Source organism: Echinops telfairi, unplaced genomic scaffold (assembly GCF_000313985.2).
Source record: "Echinops telfairi isolate 266 unplaced genomic scaffold, ASM31398v2 ScPeMD7_53;HRSCAF=182, whole genome shotgun sequence".
Taxonomy (NCBI): Eukaryota; Metazoa; Chordata; class Mammalia; order Afrosoricida; family Tenrecidae; genus Echinops; species Echinops telfairi.
This window is the reverse complement of record NW_022103951.1, coordinates 9685420-9704471: the sequence shown is the minus strand read 5'-3', so window position 1 is coordinate 9704471 and position 19052 is coordinate 9685420. Positions and strand designations below refer to the sequence as shown.

Below are 19052 nucleotides of genomic sequence, written 5' to 3'. Positions count from 1 at the left end.
ACTGTAATTTTGCTACTGTGATGAATTGGGCGACCCCTGTGAAAGGGTCATTCAACCCCCAAAGGGGTCCCGGCCCACAGGTTGAGAACCGCTGCACTAGCGTGTTTCAGTCTTACATCCAAGGGAATATGCTGGTTTCTTAAATATGCTACAGCTGAGTGTGAGGTAAATCCCAGTTCATTTAATGGGGTTTTCACATAGAATCCTTCTGGTGTGACCTATGAAGGATGTGGGCCTTTAAAGGGCAGCATCTAAAGGGCCAGTCTATAGTACCCATCCTAGGTCACTAAGGGCTGCATAGAAACTAGGTCAAAAGTGTCCAGTTAGGTAACATAATACCGGGTGTATTCTTCCCTTAGGCTCCATGTAAGTATCGTTGAGCATTTTTTCCTGGTAGGAGGTTGCTCCTAATTTACTCACGAACAGAAATGCAATCACTTTCTCCAAAACATACATGCCTCTCCTCTCCCCATCTTGACCTGAATTTCCAGTGGGATGTGATTGGGGTGCTCTTAGTACAATATTGTATCGCAGCAAGTGAATGGTTTCCTTCTCCCCTCATCTTGAAAATCTGACTCCAGCTGAGTGAGGTGTCCCTTCTGTCAAAATGGTTTTTAAGATGTACATATAAATGGGGTGATACATGGTTCAAGGGCACTAGTCAGGCTTTCTACTTTGATGCTTTGGAGACCAGATTAGAAAATTATATGACTTCAGAGGAGAAGTCTGCCTTCTTGGTGTTTAACCCAATAGTAGTAACCTCTTACAATATTTGTCCTTTTGTGATTGACTAACTTCACTCAGCTTGATGGTTTCCAGGTTCATCCATATCATGGTGTTTCATCTCTGTTTTGTAGGGACGCATAGTATTCTGTTGACATCATATGACTTTTTAGGTTGTATTTTTTATTTAAAATTCAATGTTTTTATACTCTCTTAATACTAATTTTTTAAGTTGTGGATTAAGTGAAGGTTTATGGAACAGACCCTCATTTTTATATTCAATAACTTATCAACCCCCCCCCCCCAGTGCCTTGCCCTGTTTCCATCGTTTTGCCCATCTCTCTCTTGTTGGATATTGCCTTCCCCTTGACCCACGTTTACACTGGACTGTCCTCTAGACTATGACTTCCCTTTTCTTCTCTTCCCCTCTCACCCCTCATAACCATCCGTCTGTTTATTTTAGTGAAAACTTAAAAAACAACAACAGTGGTCTCGTAGTCCTTTTGTGATTGACTAATTTCACTCAGCATAATGTCCTCCAGTACCATCCATGTCACGAGGCATTTCATAGATGCATCATTATTCTTTAACATTCTGTAGTATTCCATTGGTATGTGTCAAAGTTTATTCTTCCACTGATGGACACTTATCTTGTTTCTATTTTCTCACTATTGTGAATACTAGCTCAATAAACATGGGTGTGACTATATCTGGTTTTGCTCTGTTCCTTACTTCTTTAGGGTATATATTAAGTAGAGGAATTGTTGGATCATATGGTAGTTCTATTCCCAATTGTTTGAGGAAGCGCTATGCAGCTTTCCACCATGGATGTACCTATTTTGCAGCCCCATCAGCAGTGTTAATACATTTTCTTAAACCTGTATGTTATTTAAACTACAAATTCGTGGGATTTTCTAGCTATCTTTCTGTTCTTGATTCCTAGTTTAATCCCATTGTAGTCTGAAAGCATTTTTTTTTTCCCAGTGGCTAGTTGGGCACCACTTGCTTTCTTCGCCACGCTTTACTGTGGCACGCTTATTTTCAGTGATCGCTTCTTGAAGGTGAATATGAAGCATGGCCGTGTTATAAAAACTAACTGTTATTCGATTGGAGCTAGAATTATGTGTGAGTCCAGAATATGTCTGATTGTCCACGGCTTATGAATAACTCTGGTTTACTTTGGCGGTCATATTATGAGACAGACAAAAACAAAAACAAGAATAACAGCCAAAAAACCCCGAAAACAAAGACAGAAATGAAAAGGCGGGGACTGGGGGGGGGGGAGAGAAAAAGCAAAACACCACAACCCCGAAAGGAAAGCATTGCAAAGCATCCCCCTGTGATATAAGGTGATTTCATTGATTACATCAATCAATAATTTATCCCATGTCATAAAGAGTAAGGAACTGTTGATATGAATTTATGTGAGTATAGTCTGTGAGTTACAATCCATGAGATGTTACTTTGTACAGATTGATTTCTTAATTGATTGAGCTCTGTTTGCACTGAGCATGGGGGCCAGTGCTAGGGGAAGATTTACTGGAGCATTTATTACAAGGGCGGTTCCTTGCCTATTGCCATATTGTTTTCCATAGTTGGTTGTATGTGTTTACAAGTCCACCAACAATGTATATGAGTTCCAGTCTCTCCACACCCTCTCTAGCATTTATTGTTTTCTGTTTTTATAAAAAAAATTGACCAACATAATTTTTCTTCTCGCTGAAGATCTTTTAACATTTCTTGGAGTGTAGGCCTACTGGCTATACATATTCCCTCAAGATTTTTTTGGTAGGGAAAATTTTCACTGGATAAAGGCTTCTGCCAGTGGTATTTTGTTTTGTTTGTGTTTCCTTCGACACTTCAGATATTTCACTTTTCTATCTTCTAGCTTGCAGGATTTCAGACAAGCATCAGGTGTGAATTTGATATTACTCTTATATAAATAAGATGATCTTTACTCCCCTCCAGCTTCTTTTAAGATTTTCTTGCCTCTAGTTTTCAGCAGCTTAAACAGGAAATGCCTGGTTGTTAATTTTGTTGTTCTGTTTGTGGTGTTTTCTGTCTGTTATTACTTTCTGAAAACTCTCACCCATTATTAATTTAAATTTCCCTTTTTTCCCTTGGTTTTGTTTTTAATCTAATTCATGTGTATGTTATTCCATTCATAATTGTCATATAGTTCTTGGGTATTCTGAGTTGTTTTTTTCATCATTTTTTCCTTTATATGTCAATTTGGGAAATTTATAATGACATATATTCAACTTTAGTCGTTCTATTCTTGAATGTGTCCAATCTGCTGATGAGCCTATGAAGACATTCTTCATTTTTGTTACATTATTTTTTATTCCAAACATTTTCTTTAATTTCCTTCTAGTATTTCCATGTCTGTTTATATTCATGACCCAACTGTTCTTATGTGTTCTCTACTTTTTAAATTAGTGACCTGAACATATTAATTATTATAATTTAAAACTTTCCAAATTCCCTATGTAATGATTCCAAAATTTGTATCATATTTGTAATTGGTTCTGTTACTTGCTTTATTCCTTTAAATTGTGTTTTTCTTGCATTTTAGCATGCCTGATAGTTTTTTTGTTGAAAGTCAGAGGTGCTATGTCAGGTAATAAGAACTGGGTCAAACATGATCTTTATTGTGAGATTATGTTAATCTGGTTGTGGCCTGGACTGTTTTTAAAATTTTCTCTAGCTTTGTGTTCCAATGAGTTGGAATCAACTCGATGGCAGTGAGTTTGGTTTTTGGCTTGGTGTGTTCTAAAGCCTTCAGTTGCCCCCACCTCTCCCCACCCAACACACACACACAGACACACACACACACACACTTGTTGTATTTAGGTTTCCCAAGAACGCATTCTTAAATAGATTATATGTCTTGCAACTCTTTCAAGTATAATCCACTTTTAGTGTATTTGAGTTCTATTGATTTGATGGTTGAGTGTTGGAAAATGTCTATAATCTTATCATTGAGTCTTAGTATTTTTTATGGTTTTGAATCCTGGATTGTGATCCAAGAATTTCAGAAACACTTCTTAGCCACCTCCATCCCTTTAAATCAGTGGTTCTCAACCTGTGGGCCACGACCCTTTTGGGGGTCGATTGACCCAAATTCATAACAGTAGAAAAATTACAGTTATGAAGTAGCAATGAAAATAATTTTATGGTTGGGGGGTCACCACCACATGAGGAACTGTATTAAAGGGTCGTGACATTATGAAGGTTGAGAACCACTGCTTTAAATGATGCAGCAAGGCTAGAATGGGCTAATTGCCTTTTCTCTAGGACAGTTAAGGAGCCCTGGTAATGTGTTGGTCTGCTAATTGCAAGGCCAGCAGCTTTGAAATAACAAAGATGAAACTTTTTGTTCTGTAAAAGTTACAGTCTTAGAAACTCCCAAGGAGCAATTCTACCCTGGCCTATAGGGTCACTGTGAGTTACAATTGACTCGATGGCAGTGAATTTGGTTTTTAAGTTTTCCCAGGACAGCTAAGGCTCTTGGAAAGGTGCCATGGGAGTGTTAGCAAGGATGTTCTAGATTTTTTTGAAAATGGTTACTTTTCTCCTGGGTGTATATCAAGATGGTTACTTGTTCCCTGGCCCTGCCCAAAATGGGAGGAGTTTTTTGGTTGTTAATTGTTTTAAAATCTTCATAGTCATATTCAGTGAGGTTCCTGGAGGCAAACCAGAGAAGTGTGGACCGTCTCCTAAGACTAACCCTTCAGGAGCTCTCACTCTTAGCCTCCAGCAGTTCTGTAAAATTGCCATTTAAATCTTGCTGGTAGTGCATGACTGCAGTGACTTCTTTGTTCAGGTAAGCTAATTCATTATAGTATTTGCCTCTCAGCTTAGGATGTCAGATTTTACTGAGACCTCAATTCTCTAGTGAGTGTTATTGAAAAGTTGTTGCTTTTAAGTTTGTTCAGCATTTTTCTTGTTATAGGATCAGAGGGATGATTTCCAAAGTCTTCATGTGTCAGAGCTGAAACTGGAAGACCTACGTTTACATTTTAAAATTAGACATATCTTGTCCAGTTTAAAAATAATGTTTCAGCAAGAGGTTTTTAACTTTCTTATGAGCCATTTGTTTAGTTGAGATGATTCATTCTCAGTTATTTCCATCCTTTTGAATCTCAGATCTGTATATCCTCACATGCTTAGGAAGTCCTTTTTGAGAACAAATATTTTTTAAATTCAAGGACTTTATCTCACTCTAGAAAATTAATATCTTTGTCCTAAATTAACAGCAATAATAGAATTATTACACCCCTTGATTTCTCCTTAAAAATAAAAAACCCCAACTCCCAAGTCACAGTTTTCTTTCAGCAGATGCTGCCTTATATACCAGGCTAAAGTAGTTTTGGGGATTCTATTTTTTGAACCCTCATTTTATTTCATCCCACTTATTTTTGAAAGGTTAACTCAATTTTCTAAGACCCTTTGAAATCTCTAGAAGGTAAAGCATTATTTGAATTTGAAAAACTAATAATAATAAATGCAGAATTCTTGAAGAATGTATTAATTATGAACTATAGATCTTGGTGAATTTAGCCTAGTAGGATTATGGATTCTTTAAGCAACCAGGAAAGTACTACATGTGCTTGAAATCCTGATACTTTGATTACTTGCTAGAATATTGCATTTGGGGAGGCTTCCTTTTGATCCTTGAACAACAGTTGTCAGGCCATTAAGACATTGTAAATGACCTTCTTGACATGTTTTTAAAGATTTCAATTTAAGTTTTATTTTTTCTCATGGAACTTACTGGAACAACAGCCATTAAGCTAAGAGACAAATTAGCTCTATGGCATTTAAGATTCCTTGATAGATGATAAATTCCTAACATGTTTACTTTAAAAAATAACTTTTCTTTTAATTTTGCCAATTGTTTAAAATGGATATTTTTCTTTGGAAACTAAAGGCTTAAGCTTTTTTTTCCATTTGAAGAGAGAAAATTAAAATAATAAAGAACCTCATGAATATTAGAACAAAAAATAAAATTTGTTTTAAAACAATGAATTGATGCTGTTTTAGATGGATTTGGCTGAAAAGTAATTATTTTTGCCATGTAATAATTAGTCATAATTCATTTTAAGGTGAGATCCATTTGTCTAGCACTTGTCTATCATGCTTTCGAGTAAAGGCATAAAAATTTCCCTGTTTTTTCATAGAAACTTATCAAATAAACGGATAAAGAATAGTGGGTCTTTAGTAGTGACACAGTTAAAATCTTGGCACATTTTTCACCTGCAACAATTTTCTTACTTTGGTCCCTCTGGTCTGAGTTTCCTCACATTCTTCTCTCCACTAGCTCCCATTTGTTTGCTTCTTGGTACTTATTTAAAATTGTAATTATATATTCATTTAGTAATTATATATTCATTTACTCAGCCCTTTTTATTAATTATAAGATGTACATGAAAAAAATGTACATTTATTTTTTCATATTCCTGAATTTTGGATGAATCTTAAACTGGGTGCTTTCATTTCTTTCTGAGTGGTAAATAGAATAAGAATTTATCTATCAATCAATAATTTCTCATTAAAGTATTGTGCTTTTAATTATCTATGTCCACAGTTGATTATGAGTTCCAAAAGTAGAGAAATTACCACTAGGAACTAGTACCTGGCACCTAGTAGGGACTGAATTTGTATTGAATGAGTATCATTATCCATTTGGGAGATGTTGGTCCTAATACTTCTGAATTAAATCAATCAGCATATGAGTATGAATTTTTAATTTAATTTCTATCTTTGAGGCATTATATCAGGAGATTGCTTTATTCTGAAATTGAAAGAAGCCTTTAGATTTGTCTATTTTGTTCCTTCTCTTTATGTAGCTTTGCACCATTATAGAGCTATGTAGATATTAAGAGTCCTCACACTCTTATGTATAAAAATTAATCTATGTAAGCTTTTACCAGGTATTAGCAATTTCCTCTCATTAGGGAAAGGAATAAAGAAAGTATCTAACAGTTTTTAAACTTTAATAGACAGTTTTGAGCGATTGAACTTACTATTTTTCATTTTACTTCATCTTCCAAGGACTGTGCAATCAATTACTTGGCGTGTCTACTTCACTTCTTTTAAGTGAAGAACAGCATCCAGGCAGCATGAGTGATCGGAGTGCTTTAGGTCATCTCCTGGACAAGGTGTACGCACATTCCACAGCTGGAGGGAAGGTGTGGCTCTCAGTCCTTTTCATTTTCCGAATCTTGCTCCTGGGTACAGCGGTTGAGTCAGCCTGGAATAATGAGAAATTTGTCTTTCGTTGTGACACTCGGCAACCGGGTTGTGAAAGTGTCTGCTATGACAAGTCTTTTCCAATCTCTCATTTGCGCTTCTGGGTTCTGCAAATCATATTTGTGTCTGTGCCCACACTGTTGCACCTGACTCATGCGGTCTGTGTGATACGAAAGGAAGAGACTCTGAAAAAGAAGGAGGAATTCAAAGTGTCCCAAACAGGTGGAGTCAACACAGAGATGCATTTGCAGGAAATTGGAAAACAGAAAGTGAAGTACGGTATTGAAGAACGTGGTAAGATAAAATTTCGAGGACGCTTGCTGCAAACTTACATTATCAGTATAATCTTTAAATGTATTTTCGAGGTGGCCTTCCTGCTGATCCAGTGGTACCTCTATGGATTCAGTGTGAAAACAGTTTATGTTTGCAAAGGAGATCCCTGCCCACATAAAGTAGACTGCTTTCTCTCTCGCCCTACGGAGAAAAACATCTTCATTATCTTCATGCTGGTGGTGTCCTTGGTGTCTCTTGCCTTAAATATCACTGAGTTAATCTGTGTCATAGTCAAGAGCATTAAAGATCATCTGAAGGAGCCAAATGATTTTTGCCACATTACAAGTGGTCAGGGGATCACCCCCAAAGACAAAGATTCTGCACAACATGCTTATTTCAATTACGGCTTCTCGCCAGATGTTTCATTCTTGTCTGTGTCTTCTCCCAGGGCCATGATGCTTACTGGAGACAAAAATGGTTTGTTCTGCTCTAGTGATGACAAAAAGAGAAGTGTGCAAGGTTGTGCTAATTCCGGTGCTTATCGAAGTCCAATGGTACAGGCTGGAGGCACCCTCTCTAGCTCTTGTGAACAGCCTTTTAACGTCTCTGGTGGTAGCCAGAAGTCTAAATAGCTTAACTACTAACCATTGGGGTCCACACCCTTCTATCAGGGCTTGCAGTGATATCCACAGCAGACCCCAGCCTAGATCTCTTGCAACTGTGAGAGAAACGAAACGGTGCAGTAGAAAGTACACCTTTGTTCAGCAGAAATGATACTCGGCAGGATCAGTAATGAGGCTTAGCAGATGTAGATACACTAGAGAGATTAGAGGAAGTATTTAAAGTAAGTGATTTGAAGAACTTAAATTCTAAATAAAAGTAGAATTAAATGATGCAGACATCAGGGTGATTCCCCCCACCCACCCACCCACACACACTGTCTTGAGAAAAAATAGTTCTTGAACATTTTATTTCTAAAATAATCTATTGTTAAAATGTGTACCTTGAAGGTAAACTTTTCTTCTAGGCCCAAACCTTCCAGGTATCAAGGGACTTGTGGTTCTGTACTTTGTAGCTTTGGTATCAGTTAAATATTTAGACAAGGCCAACAGGGGGGTGGGAGGGGCTCTTTGTTTTTTTGAAAAACAGAGGTTTTGTATTTGTAAACCTTTGGCAGTTACATATGAGGGGGTTTCAAAATGCTTGTAGAAAATTTTATCCCTTAATTCCATTTTTCTACGAATTTTTGAAGCCTTTGTGTGTTTAAAAATATATATCCACTTGCATCAGATCATTACCATCTCTTCTTTGCCATAATTCCTCAACAATCCCTCAGTTCAGTTATTCAGGTCATGGTTTCTGCAAGTATTTTTAAAGCCTTGGATATCACAACACTCGTTGAGTTGGATCACAGAGGTAGGCCACACTCAGTATTGAACAACCATCCTGTGTGCGCATGTGTGTGCATGTAAGAGCATGTCCTGTTGATCACTTTTTAGTTTCAAGCACATCAGTCTATACTCATCAAAAGAGATCTTTAAAAAGTTTATACACAATGTTGAGTCTTTTTCATGGATTTTGTCTTATGGGACAAATGGTGTTTACTTTGCATAATTCTTGTTATGAAAGTAAAGCTTCTACCCCCTTCCTTTATTCCTAAAATGTTTCTTCCCCACCCAGTTTTCTGTATATACTGGTTCTTTTAGTTATGACTAGCTTAATTTTTTCAATTTTTAAAGACTTAAGCTGCAATACTGTTGCAACATGATCATTGACACTTTGGTCATTAATGTGAGAGAGACTTCAAAACTTAGAGCTGGGTGATTAAATGTGCTTACATGAGTTTTGCAGTAACTGGTATTTCTTGGTTTTGCTTACTAAATACACATTAATGCAGAACTTACTAGTTTGACAGTTTGGGAGATGACTACCAACTTTGGTGTTTGTATTAAGATCTTATTTGGAATGCAATCGAGTGAAGGAGATTTGACTTGAGCACATGTAACAAAAAAAAGGTATACTGAAGAACTTTATTGGTTTTTCAAATGCCCCCTGTAATCACAGATGACTATTGAAAATGCTGCACTGTGTACTTTTGTTCCTGGTGGCCAGCAATACAAAAGTGTTGTACAATGTGAAGTGCTAATTTGTTCATCATTTTTTTGTGAAACGACTGCCATATTCTGATTTATTGCATATACTATAGAACTAGTTTATCATATGAAAAATGTTTTTTTAATAAAGTTTTAAGACAGCAACCCATGTGTCTGCCTCCTGAGAGCTTCTGGGTACACTGACCTTTCCTGTCTTTTGATACCTCTTTGTTTAAGGCAAGCAAACTACACCAGAACGAATATTGGGAAGGATTATGGCAATGTCATTACAGAAGGTTTTAGTATTAACAGTTTAGTTATATGTAGTAGAATCATCACTATACCCAGTAAACTCAGATGTCGACACCCTGAAAAAAAAACAACCCACAACAATTATTTTCCTTACAATTGATCTAATCTTCCTTCCACAGGGCACTGGGGGGAGGAGAGAATTGGGGGGAATAATTGTTAAATGTGGAAACTGCCAATCCTCAGCATCTTGCTTGGACAGTTGAAACTTCTTTTTGGAAAACGCAGTCTCTTGGGTAATAGTCCTTTTATGAGGAATAATTACAATTCTTTACTAATGGGATGTATGTGTCCACTGGCTACTGCAACTGCTAAAACCTTAAAATCAGCTTGGACTCTGCTTCCCTCATTTACTATTTCACATTGACTTTCAAATTCTTACAGAATCCAAACTGACTGAACCTATTGAGAGTGGAGGAACCCCCAACTCTATTTCCCTGAGATGATATTTAAACCTCAAATGGAAACTATCCCTTGACGTCATCTTTAAAACGAACCATAGTTTAGCTCAGTTAGTAAAGAAAATCTGCCTTGAGCATTGTGTTCTTTGGAAGAATTATCCAGATGAGATTAAATTGAGAACAATAATTCTAAAGCATAGATGGCTTTGAAGTTTAGGGATCAGTAAGTCTTAAGTTACTGGTGGTCAAATAATTTTGGAACAGAGAATGGTAACATGACATATTTTACTCAGCCTGTCTCCCTTGAGATTCATTTAAGAGGTTGTGTGATCAATTGTGTGTGTGTGTGTGGTTGTTATTTTTAAGTAATTGCTTGGTAGTGACCCATGGAATGTAGGTACTACAATTCACTCATCTCTTCAAGGACTTTGGGTTGCTTCCAGTTTGGGCTACCAACAAATGGATATGAGCATCCGTTTACAGTTCTGTGAACATAAATTTATATTTCACTGGGAAATTTCCCTTGGTGGTTCTATAGATTAGGCTTTGGGCTGCCTGCTTCAAGGCCAGTCCATGGCCCAAACATACCAGCAGCTCTGTGGGCGAAAAATGAGGCTGTCTGCTCCCATGAAGATTTACAGTCTTGATCACACAGGCTGGTGTGCCTCTTCCATGTTGGCTTGATACTTCTCTACTAGATGGCCGCTTGTTTGACTTCAAGCCTTTAAAACCCCAAATGCTATATTTTGATAGCTGGGCAACATCAGCTTTCTTCACCATATTTGCACCCATTTTGTCTTCAGCAATCCTGTTGGGAAGGTGAGCATCACAGAACACCAGGTTGTTAGAACAAAGTGATCATGAGGTATTGACGGGATCGGGTAAAAGGCATCAGAAGACCCAAAACAAAAAACCATTGTGGAGGATGAGGGGTGTTGGAGCAGAGACCCCCAAACCCAGCTGTAGACAATAGGACATCTCCTCACAGAAGGGTCACAAGGGAGGGATGAGTCAACCAGGGAGCAGTATAGCACCGATGAAACACAATATTCCTCTTGTTCTTTGAGGTTTCCTTACCCCGCACTATCATGACCCCAGTCCTACTTTTTCAATTCTGGCTAGACCAGAGCATGTACACTGGTACAGATAAGGGCTCACAACACATGGAATCCAGGTGAGATAAACCCCTCAGCAACAGAAATTGGAGTAGTGAGACCAGGAATGTAGGGGGAAGGTGCGGGAGAAGGGGAGTAAGGGGAAACTGATAGCAATGATCCATGCATAACTACCCCCTCCCCCAAGGGGCATGCACAACAGAAACCTTAGTGAAGGGAGACATCGGTTGGTGTGAGATATGAAAATAATAATTTATAATTTATCAAGGGTTCATGAGGGTGGGAGGGTGGGGAAAAAGGAGCTGATACCAGGGCTCAAGTAGAAAGTAAATGTTTAGAAAATGATGATGGTAACATGTACAAATATGCTTGATACAAATGATGTATAGATTTTTCTAAGAGCTGTAAGAGCCCCCTATAAAATGATCTTTAAGAAAAAATATTTACATTCTTAGAAAGCCTTTATAGAGTAAGTCAGAACTGACTCTGGCAATGGATTTGGTTTTGGTTTGGGGTAAATCTCTATAATTGTTCTGTTGTGTGGTAAGTGCATGCATAATTAGTTTTATAAAAAAAACTGCCATACATTTTGTTCCAATGTGGCTATACCATTTTATATTCCCATCTGTTATATGATGATCGTTTCTCTACATGCTCACTAGCATTTGATGGTAGCACTTTTTAAAAAGGTTTTAGATATTCAAATCACATGTAATAATATCTCACTGTAGTTTTAATTTGCATTTTCCTAATGGTTAATAATGCTGAACATCATTGCATGTGCTACTTTTCCATCTGTACATCTTTTTTGGTGAATCATCTGTTCATATTTTGTGCCCATTAAAAAAACTTTTGTCTTCTAACACTTTAAATTATTTGATCAATTCTTTCATGTTGTAAAAATATCAATAGTTTATAGTTTGATTTTTTAAATTTTAACAGTTTTATTGACACGTACCATATAATTTAATGGTTTAAATATAAAAAAGAGTTGTACAACCACAGTCAATTTTAGACCATTTTCTTGATTGTTGTGCTCATTATTAGTTCCTCATTTCCCCCCAACCTTCCCGGGCATAACCCTAAAATGATTAAACTGGTTACTTTCTCTATAGATAGACCTATCATAGATTTCATATAAAGAAAAACCATACAAACTCCCCAACAACAACAAAATAAAACGCAGAAAAACCCCAATACGAAAGGAAGCAGAAAATAAGAAATATGAGAACAAACTTAAAATGGGTGTAAAGGGAAAGCAAATGAAAAGGTGTTAGCTTAATTACATCTGCATTAATCCGCTTTCCAAAACACTGTGCTAACAAGGCTATTCCTATCTCTGGCCAATGATCAGAAGGGAATTCACTGGAGGCTTAATCCATGTTGTGACTCTGTAAATGGATTTTAGGTTCTCCTGTCATCCATAGCCTTCTGTAAGCCAGGTACTCAGAATGTATGCCCTTTTCCAGTTTGGGATTTTATTATTTACAGTCCTTGGATCACAGGCTGGTATGCTTCTTCCTTGTGGACTTAGCGGAATCCTCTCTTAGATGGCTGCTTGTTTTAAGACAAACCTTTCAAGATTTCAGGCACTATTATTTTTCATAATTAGGCATCATGATTTCTTCATCACACTTTGCTATAGCACCAATATCTTTATGAGGGCAAGTGTTAAGTAGGGTCATGTCATAAGAACTAATTGTTCTTAGATTAGGGTTTATGATTAAGTGGGAGCTCAAAATTCATTCATCTAGAGTTTATATACATTTGTAGTCCACTTTACTAACTGCCATGGGATCAATTCTAACTTGGCAACTCTACAGAACAGGGTGGAACTGTCTCGGTGGGATTCCAAGACTGTAAATCTTTACAGGAGTAGAAAGCCTCATCTTTCTCCTATGGAGCACTTGGTGGTTTCGAACTGCTGATCTTGTGGTTTTCAGCTCAATGCGAAACCACTACGCCACCATCATTATAATTTTATTGGGAATATCCTAAATAATCCCCAAGGGTCATATGGTAACTCTATTAATAGTATCATTAATTTATCCAATGTTACAGAATTTAAAATACTGTTTAGAAAAGTAAAGTATACATGTTCAGGAAAACTTAAACTAAAATACATGGATCTTTGATTTGTACAATCTAACAACTTAAGTGTACACAAACAAATGAGCATTGGAGATAGGGAAAATTTTCCAATGATGTTCATTCACAAAGGCAGAACTCTGCCTGCTGTACTAAAACATATCATATAAAATTAAGGAGAGTATGAAAATAGCAAATACATGGTAGTGTTAAGTTGCCAGTTATTTGTGTGGCTGTTTTCTAATTGGATTTTTTTAATTAAAAATTTTAAATGTTTTCTCACGATTATATATTCTAGATGCTTGTCATTTGTCAGATGTGTGGTCTGCAAATTTTTCTCCTAGTCTTTAGCTTAACTTTTCATCCTTTCAAGAGGGTCTTTCATGGAGCAATAGTTTTTAAACTTGAGATGAAGTTCAGTTTACCAATTTTTCCATTTATGGATTATGCTTTTAGTCCCAAATTTAAGACTTCTTTTTGTAGTCCTCACTGCTATCAAACATGTGACAGTTGGACATTAAAAAAGATTGTAGAAAAATTGATGCCTTTGAATTGTGCTGGAGAAGGATATTGAATGTACCATGGACTGCTATAAAGGACAGACATATCTGTCTTGCAAGAAGTGTGGCAAGAGTGCTCCTTGGAGGTAACGATGATGAGACTTTGTCTTATATACCTTAGACATCTTGTCAGGATAGACCGGTCCTTGGAGAAGGACATCAAATTCTGTAGAGTAGAGGAGCAGTGACAAAGAGGAAGGCCCTCGATGAGATGGATTGACAGTAACACAACAATGGATTCAAGCACAGGAACAATTGTGAGGATGGCACAGGACTGGGCAGTGCTTCTTTCTGTTGTGCATAGGGTCACTATGGGTCAAAACTGACTTGTTGGCACAACAGCACTGCCTTAGCTGCTTCCCATATATTCCACTATGTTGTATTTTCATTTAGTTCTATGAAAGTTTTAAAGTTCCTTTGAGACTTCTTTGACCCATAGATTATTTAGAAGGTTGCTGTTTAGTTTCCAAGTGCTTGGGGATTTCCTATTGTTCTTTATTGATCGTTCATTTTTATCTCATTCTGGTCAGGGAACAAACATACTCTGTATGATTTCAGTTATCTAATTGTGGAGGTTTGTTTTATGGCTTGGTATGTCTGTTGAATGCTGCATGGGCCTTTGAAAAAAATAGGCAGCCTTCACTTGTTAGGTATAGTGTTTTCTATATGTCAGTGAGCCCCTGTGGGACTCATTTTGTGTTTTATTTATTTATTTAGGCTTGAAATTTTAGGATCTTAGTTTGATCTGTTTATGTTGTCCAAGTACATCAGTTTGTATAGTATTCCTCCAGCATCACTGGAAATGAATTTCTCCACATACCATCACTGCCAAACGTCCTAGACCCCCTCTGCCTTACACAGAGCTACTGTCCTAGGATCTTCCCAGTCCCCCAAATCCCCACCCTCCTTGACATCTGTCCATTGAAGGGGAACGTCAGCCCTAATACATTTGTAGTCTCTGTGAGCTTGAGCTTTATACAAAGGAAGGCTTGAACATTTTAAATTTCTCCCAGGATCTGGAGAAGTCAGACCTCAGGTATACAATCTTATGCCAAGTTCCTTTGGAAACGTGCTTTGGTGATTGGGCAATGCCCCCAAAGTGAATATTTTGACCTTTTTTACTCCTGTTCTGAGTATGTTACTTGCATCCTCTCATTTAGTTGTAATAGCAACTTCAGGAGTAAGTGATATTAATCAATCCTACTTTCAAAACAGATCATTGAGGCACTAAAAAGTGAAGTTGCCCGAGGTGATTCAGCTAGTGTATATGGTTTAAGCCAGGATTCAAATACAGCCTGACTTAACTCTAGAGCTGAAGTTACCCTACTTTCCTTTTTATGATTTTTTTCTTTGAAATTAAGACTGTGTGTGTTTGAAAGAAGGGCTTTGGGGGCTCTAAAAAGATTTTTGCAAAATTTAATGTTACTAAACAATATTTTTAATTAGAAATGATTTTTTTTGTTGTTGTTTCTCTTTGTTACCACCATATAGATTGATCTGACTGGTGGAGTATGAAAAGTAACCAGTACATATCTTACATGAGTTTATCCATACACGTCTTTCAGAGTACTTGGAGTCTAGCTGTAATAATTTTTTTAATTCTCTGTTTGTTAGAAAGTTCTTGGATTTTTATTTGGTTTTTGAGGACTGATGGAAAATTTAACCAGGTTATTTCTGAGTATGTACTTGTGTTAATGTTGTACTTATTTATACACTGGTGATATCTCCTGTTGCTTTAGATGCCTTTTGTTCAAATCTAGAGAGAACGACCAGAAGGATGTGATTCAAAAGTCATATTAAATATCTGACTTCATGCCATTAAATTTAAACTGTATTTTAGGGAGTTGTTGTTAAACTGTTATACTGTAGCCAAGTTTCTCTGTTCCCTTTACCTGCCTTCTCAGTGAAAACATGAAAATTTTTTCATTCGTTTAAATTATGGAATAAAGTTTCATTTACATACATATTCTGTGTACGTAGTGCCATACTTTAACAGTTTGTTCTAGTCCTTTAAGCACAGAGTGCCAAATAAAACTTTTCTGCCATGTTTTGTTTAGAAAAAAAAGCAATTTCTCCCGTCATCTACTAATTTACATTGTCTCCTAAGTTTCCACAGGCACTTATCTCCACTACGCGATTTATCTAAAGCAGATTCCACCCCCCCAAATTCTCTTAGAATGATACATGCTTTTTGAATAAAATCTTCATTGACATAAAAAGAATCATTGTAATGCTAGCTCAAGATAACCACGGGAGTTAGCTTTAAAAAGCAATATTAAGCAGACATTTTAAAAGCGCCTACTGTAGTGAGTCCTGCTCGATAGTTGGGGTAAAGGATGAGAAGGGCATGATTAGTGATTGTAGAGAACCCACATTGTAGAAGGGAAAGGCTTGCAGAGCTTATAGGCTATCAGAGATTAAAGATAAAAATTAACAGATCATTCATTGCAAAATTCAGGGGATTTGTCATTTTAACAATACTCCAGACTTTGTTTGCAGAGATGGTTTTAGTTCATTATAATTTACATGTCTCGTTTATATGCCCATTTTGCCTCTGTATCCCGTCATTGGCATAAAATTAAGTAATAGGTTAGCAGCTATTTTTCCCTAAAAGATTGGAAGTCTGGTTTTTTCTTAACATCTTATTTTCAAAAGCAGTGATAATATCTTATTATTTGTTGGGTGAGGTGCTTAGTACAAATCTGGAATTACTGTATTTCCTGTGTAGAAGTTAAAATTTCAGTGTGTCTTGGACATAATGTACCCATTGTTTTATTCTTTCTTCTTTTTTTTTTTAAAAGAACTTGTTTTATTGGCAATCCACATATCATATAATTCAGTAGTTCAGTCATATGCCTCATCCTTTCTTTGTCACTGTACATTTCATTAGATGTACTCATACATCTAATGAGTACACATCAGCTGCCATAGTCTTCCACCCTACTCCTGTGGTGTGTGTTGCTGGTAAGTCATAGGCATACAGAGTTAATACAGTGGTCCTACCTTCACAACTCGTCATTGGGGTCTGGGCTGGGGAGTGAGTCCTAGTTGCTGTGCTAGAGTATTATACATAGGGTGGTAGGGATTGCAAAGGAGGAGTCCACAAAACAAGCTAGATAGTTGTGGTGCTTCCTGAAAGATGGTTTTGAAAGATGAAAGTGAATAAATTAGAAATAGCAAATATGGCTTGTCATTTAAGTAACAACTAGAGTATGATGTTAGGTCCTCCCCATATAGATTTTGTTGTGTTAACTAGTATTCTATATTTTTATATCTAGGTTCTAGTATCCATTGCAATGGCTACACAGAACTCAAAGAGAATATTCATGATTAAAGAGACTTTTAAGGAAGTTAACAAGTTGTAATGCAAGTGAAAAATACTCAGGATACAGTTGTTCCATCAGGGCATGTTACAAAGTTCTTTCAGGACTGCTAATAGATCCCCAAAGCTTATACCTTCAGCTGTGAGCTTCAACCCAAACGCATTCAGCTCAACCCCGGGGGTGAGGTGGGGTGGGTGTGGGTGGGGAGGGTGTCAAAAAAAGCCCAGCTCCCTGAATGAATTGCCCAGAGGCACCCCATTCCAATAAGCCTCAGCCTAAATGCACTCAGCTCCACGTGCATGGGTCAGCTAGCCCAAGTGTCCCAAGTAAGTGCCCAGAGGCACCCCATTCATTCCACAAACCAGCCTCAGCTTTACTTGCTCCTTGGGCAGGGAAGTCAGCCACTCTATTTCATGTTCTGGCTCTGCTTCCGCTGCTGCAGCTCTTCTGATGTCATAGCTGTCTTTTGGATCCAGGAGGTTCACTGCAGAGAGATCTTGAGGTCCAGAGGACACACGTCATTCCTGTTTTTTGCTGGTAATGAGATCCCCCTTCCTGCATCTCAGAGGGCTACTTTTGTTTGCAGAGCAAGGTGGCATGCCAGTGAACCCTGTTCACAATTACGTACAGGTGAATCCTATCAGGTCTTCCCCCCCTCCTTCTTACCAGACTCATGAAGGAAAAGGTCATTCGGTCGTGGGTAGAGACTTTGGCCACAGTAATTAATCCATTGCCCCTGCAAACATGCACTGTTGAATTGCCCTGTTTGGGTTTGTTTGTTTGCTTCATTCTATTTCTTTTTTGCAGTCACTATTACTTTCTTATTCTATTACTTATTTTCTGATTATTTTTCTCCTTCTTCCAGAATACATTGAAACCTGCCAGAGCCAGAACATGACAGGATTGCTTTGTTTCCTTGCGTCTTGTAACTTTTCTGCCTTTGACAGGGTGCAGTCAGCATATTTTTATTGTTCACTTTAGTGGAAAATATTTGAGTTGTCTTTCTCTGACAGGTTTCTGCCCTACACAAGTTTCAGCTTTTGCTGGTGTTATTGGATAAGCTTTATAAGAACAAAGGCGCCCCTTTATCTTGTTTCCTATGTATCCCCAGTGTCTTGCACAGCCTCCGTCAACTAGGAGGCTCTGGAAAATGCTTGTTGATTGAGTACATGACTGAATGGCAGATGAATGCTTGAGGAAGAGTATGAGCACATCAAAGCAAGTAGATGTGAGGACTCAGTTGAGAAACTGCAAATAGATGCCACAGGAGCAACGGTGCTTTTTTTTTTTGGAGATAAAACATGGGACTTAAACTTCATTCTGAAATCCTTAGAGAGCTGCCAAGCTGCATGATAATGTAATACATCTTATTCCTGCATCATGTGATTGACAATAGAATTAAGTTTTCAGTATCTGTTTGTGCAAAACTGATGACCTCCCTGGTGCCTTGAGGGAAATTATTAGACTATTTCAACTATACCAGTTTAAATTTTATATTTGACATTAAGTCTCTAGACACATGAAGTTTTTGTTCAGGTTCATGGTGTTCTTTGACTAATTAGTTCTCTTGAAACAATGAATTGCTTGAGACTTTCATTCTACTTTTCTTTCAAGAGTGCTGGCCACTTGGCGAATTTTTGTCTTCTCCTCCTCCTCTTTTGACTTTAACTCTCAAGGTGGCATATAGGCAGAGGCTTCCATTAGACTGTAGGAAAAAAAATGGAATGAAATGATAGTTGAATTTTTCTACACGCTCCCCCCCTCTTTTTTTTTAATCAGTTTATTGGGGCTCATACAATTCATCACAATACATAGATCAATTGTATAAAACACATCTATACATTTGTTGTCCTCATTATTCCCAAAATTCGCTTGCCTCTTGGGTTCCCGGAATCAGCTCATTTTCCTTTTT

The 19052-nt window shown here is 37.4% G+C and overlaps 2 protein-coding genes across 2 annotated transcripts in view; both read left to right on the top strand.

Annotated features, from left to right (window-relative positions):
- The window catches only part of CDKL5 (cyclin dependent kinase like 5), a 194305-nt gene that overhangs the window by 88320 nt on the left and 86933 nt on the right, over positions 1 to 19052 (top strand). The gene's annotated exons all lie outside the window — the stretch shown is intronic.
- Positions 4462 to 8179, top strand: LOC105979291 (gap junction alpha-1 protein-like). Its single transcript, XM_013006481.2, has 2 exons — positions 4462 to 4549; positions 6781 to 8179. The coding sequence occupies exon 2, from the start codon at positions 6849 to 6851 to the stop codon at positions 7881 to 7883; it is 1035 nt and encodes a 344-aa protein (XP_012861935.1). The 5' UTR covers positions 4462 to 4549; positions 6781 to 6848; the 3' UTR covers positions 7884 to 8179.

What these genes read in the sequence shown, in the direction of transcription:
- LOC105979291 (XM_013006481.2), top strand. Translation starts at nt 6,849, where the DNA reads ATGAGTGATCGGAGTGCTTTAGGTCATCTCCTGGACAAGGTGTACGCA.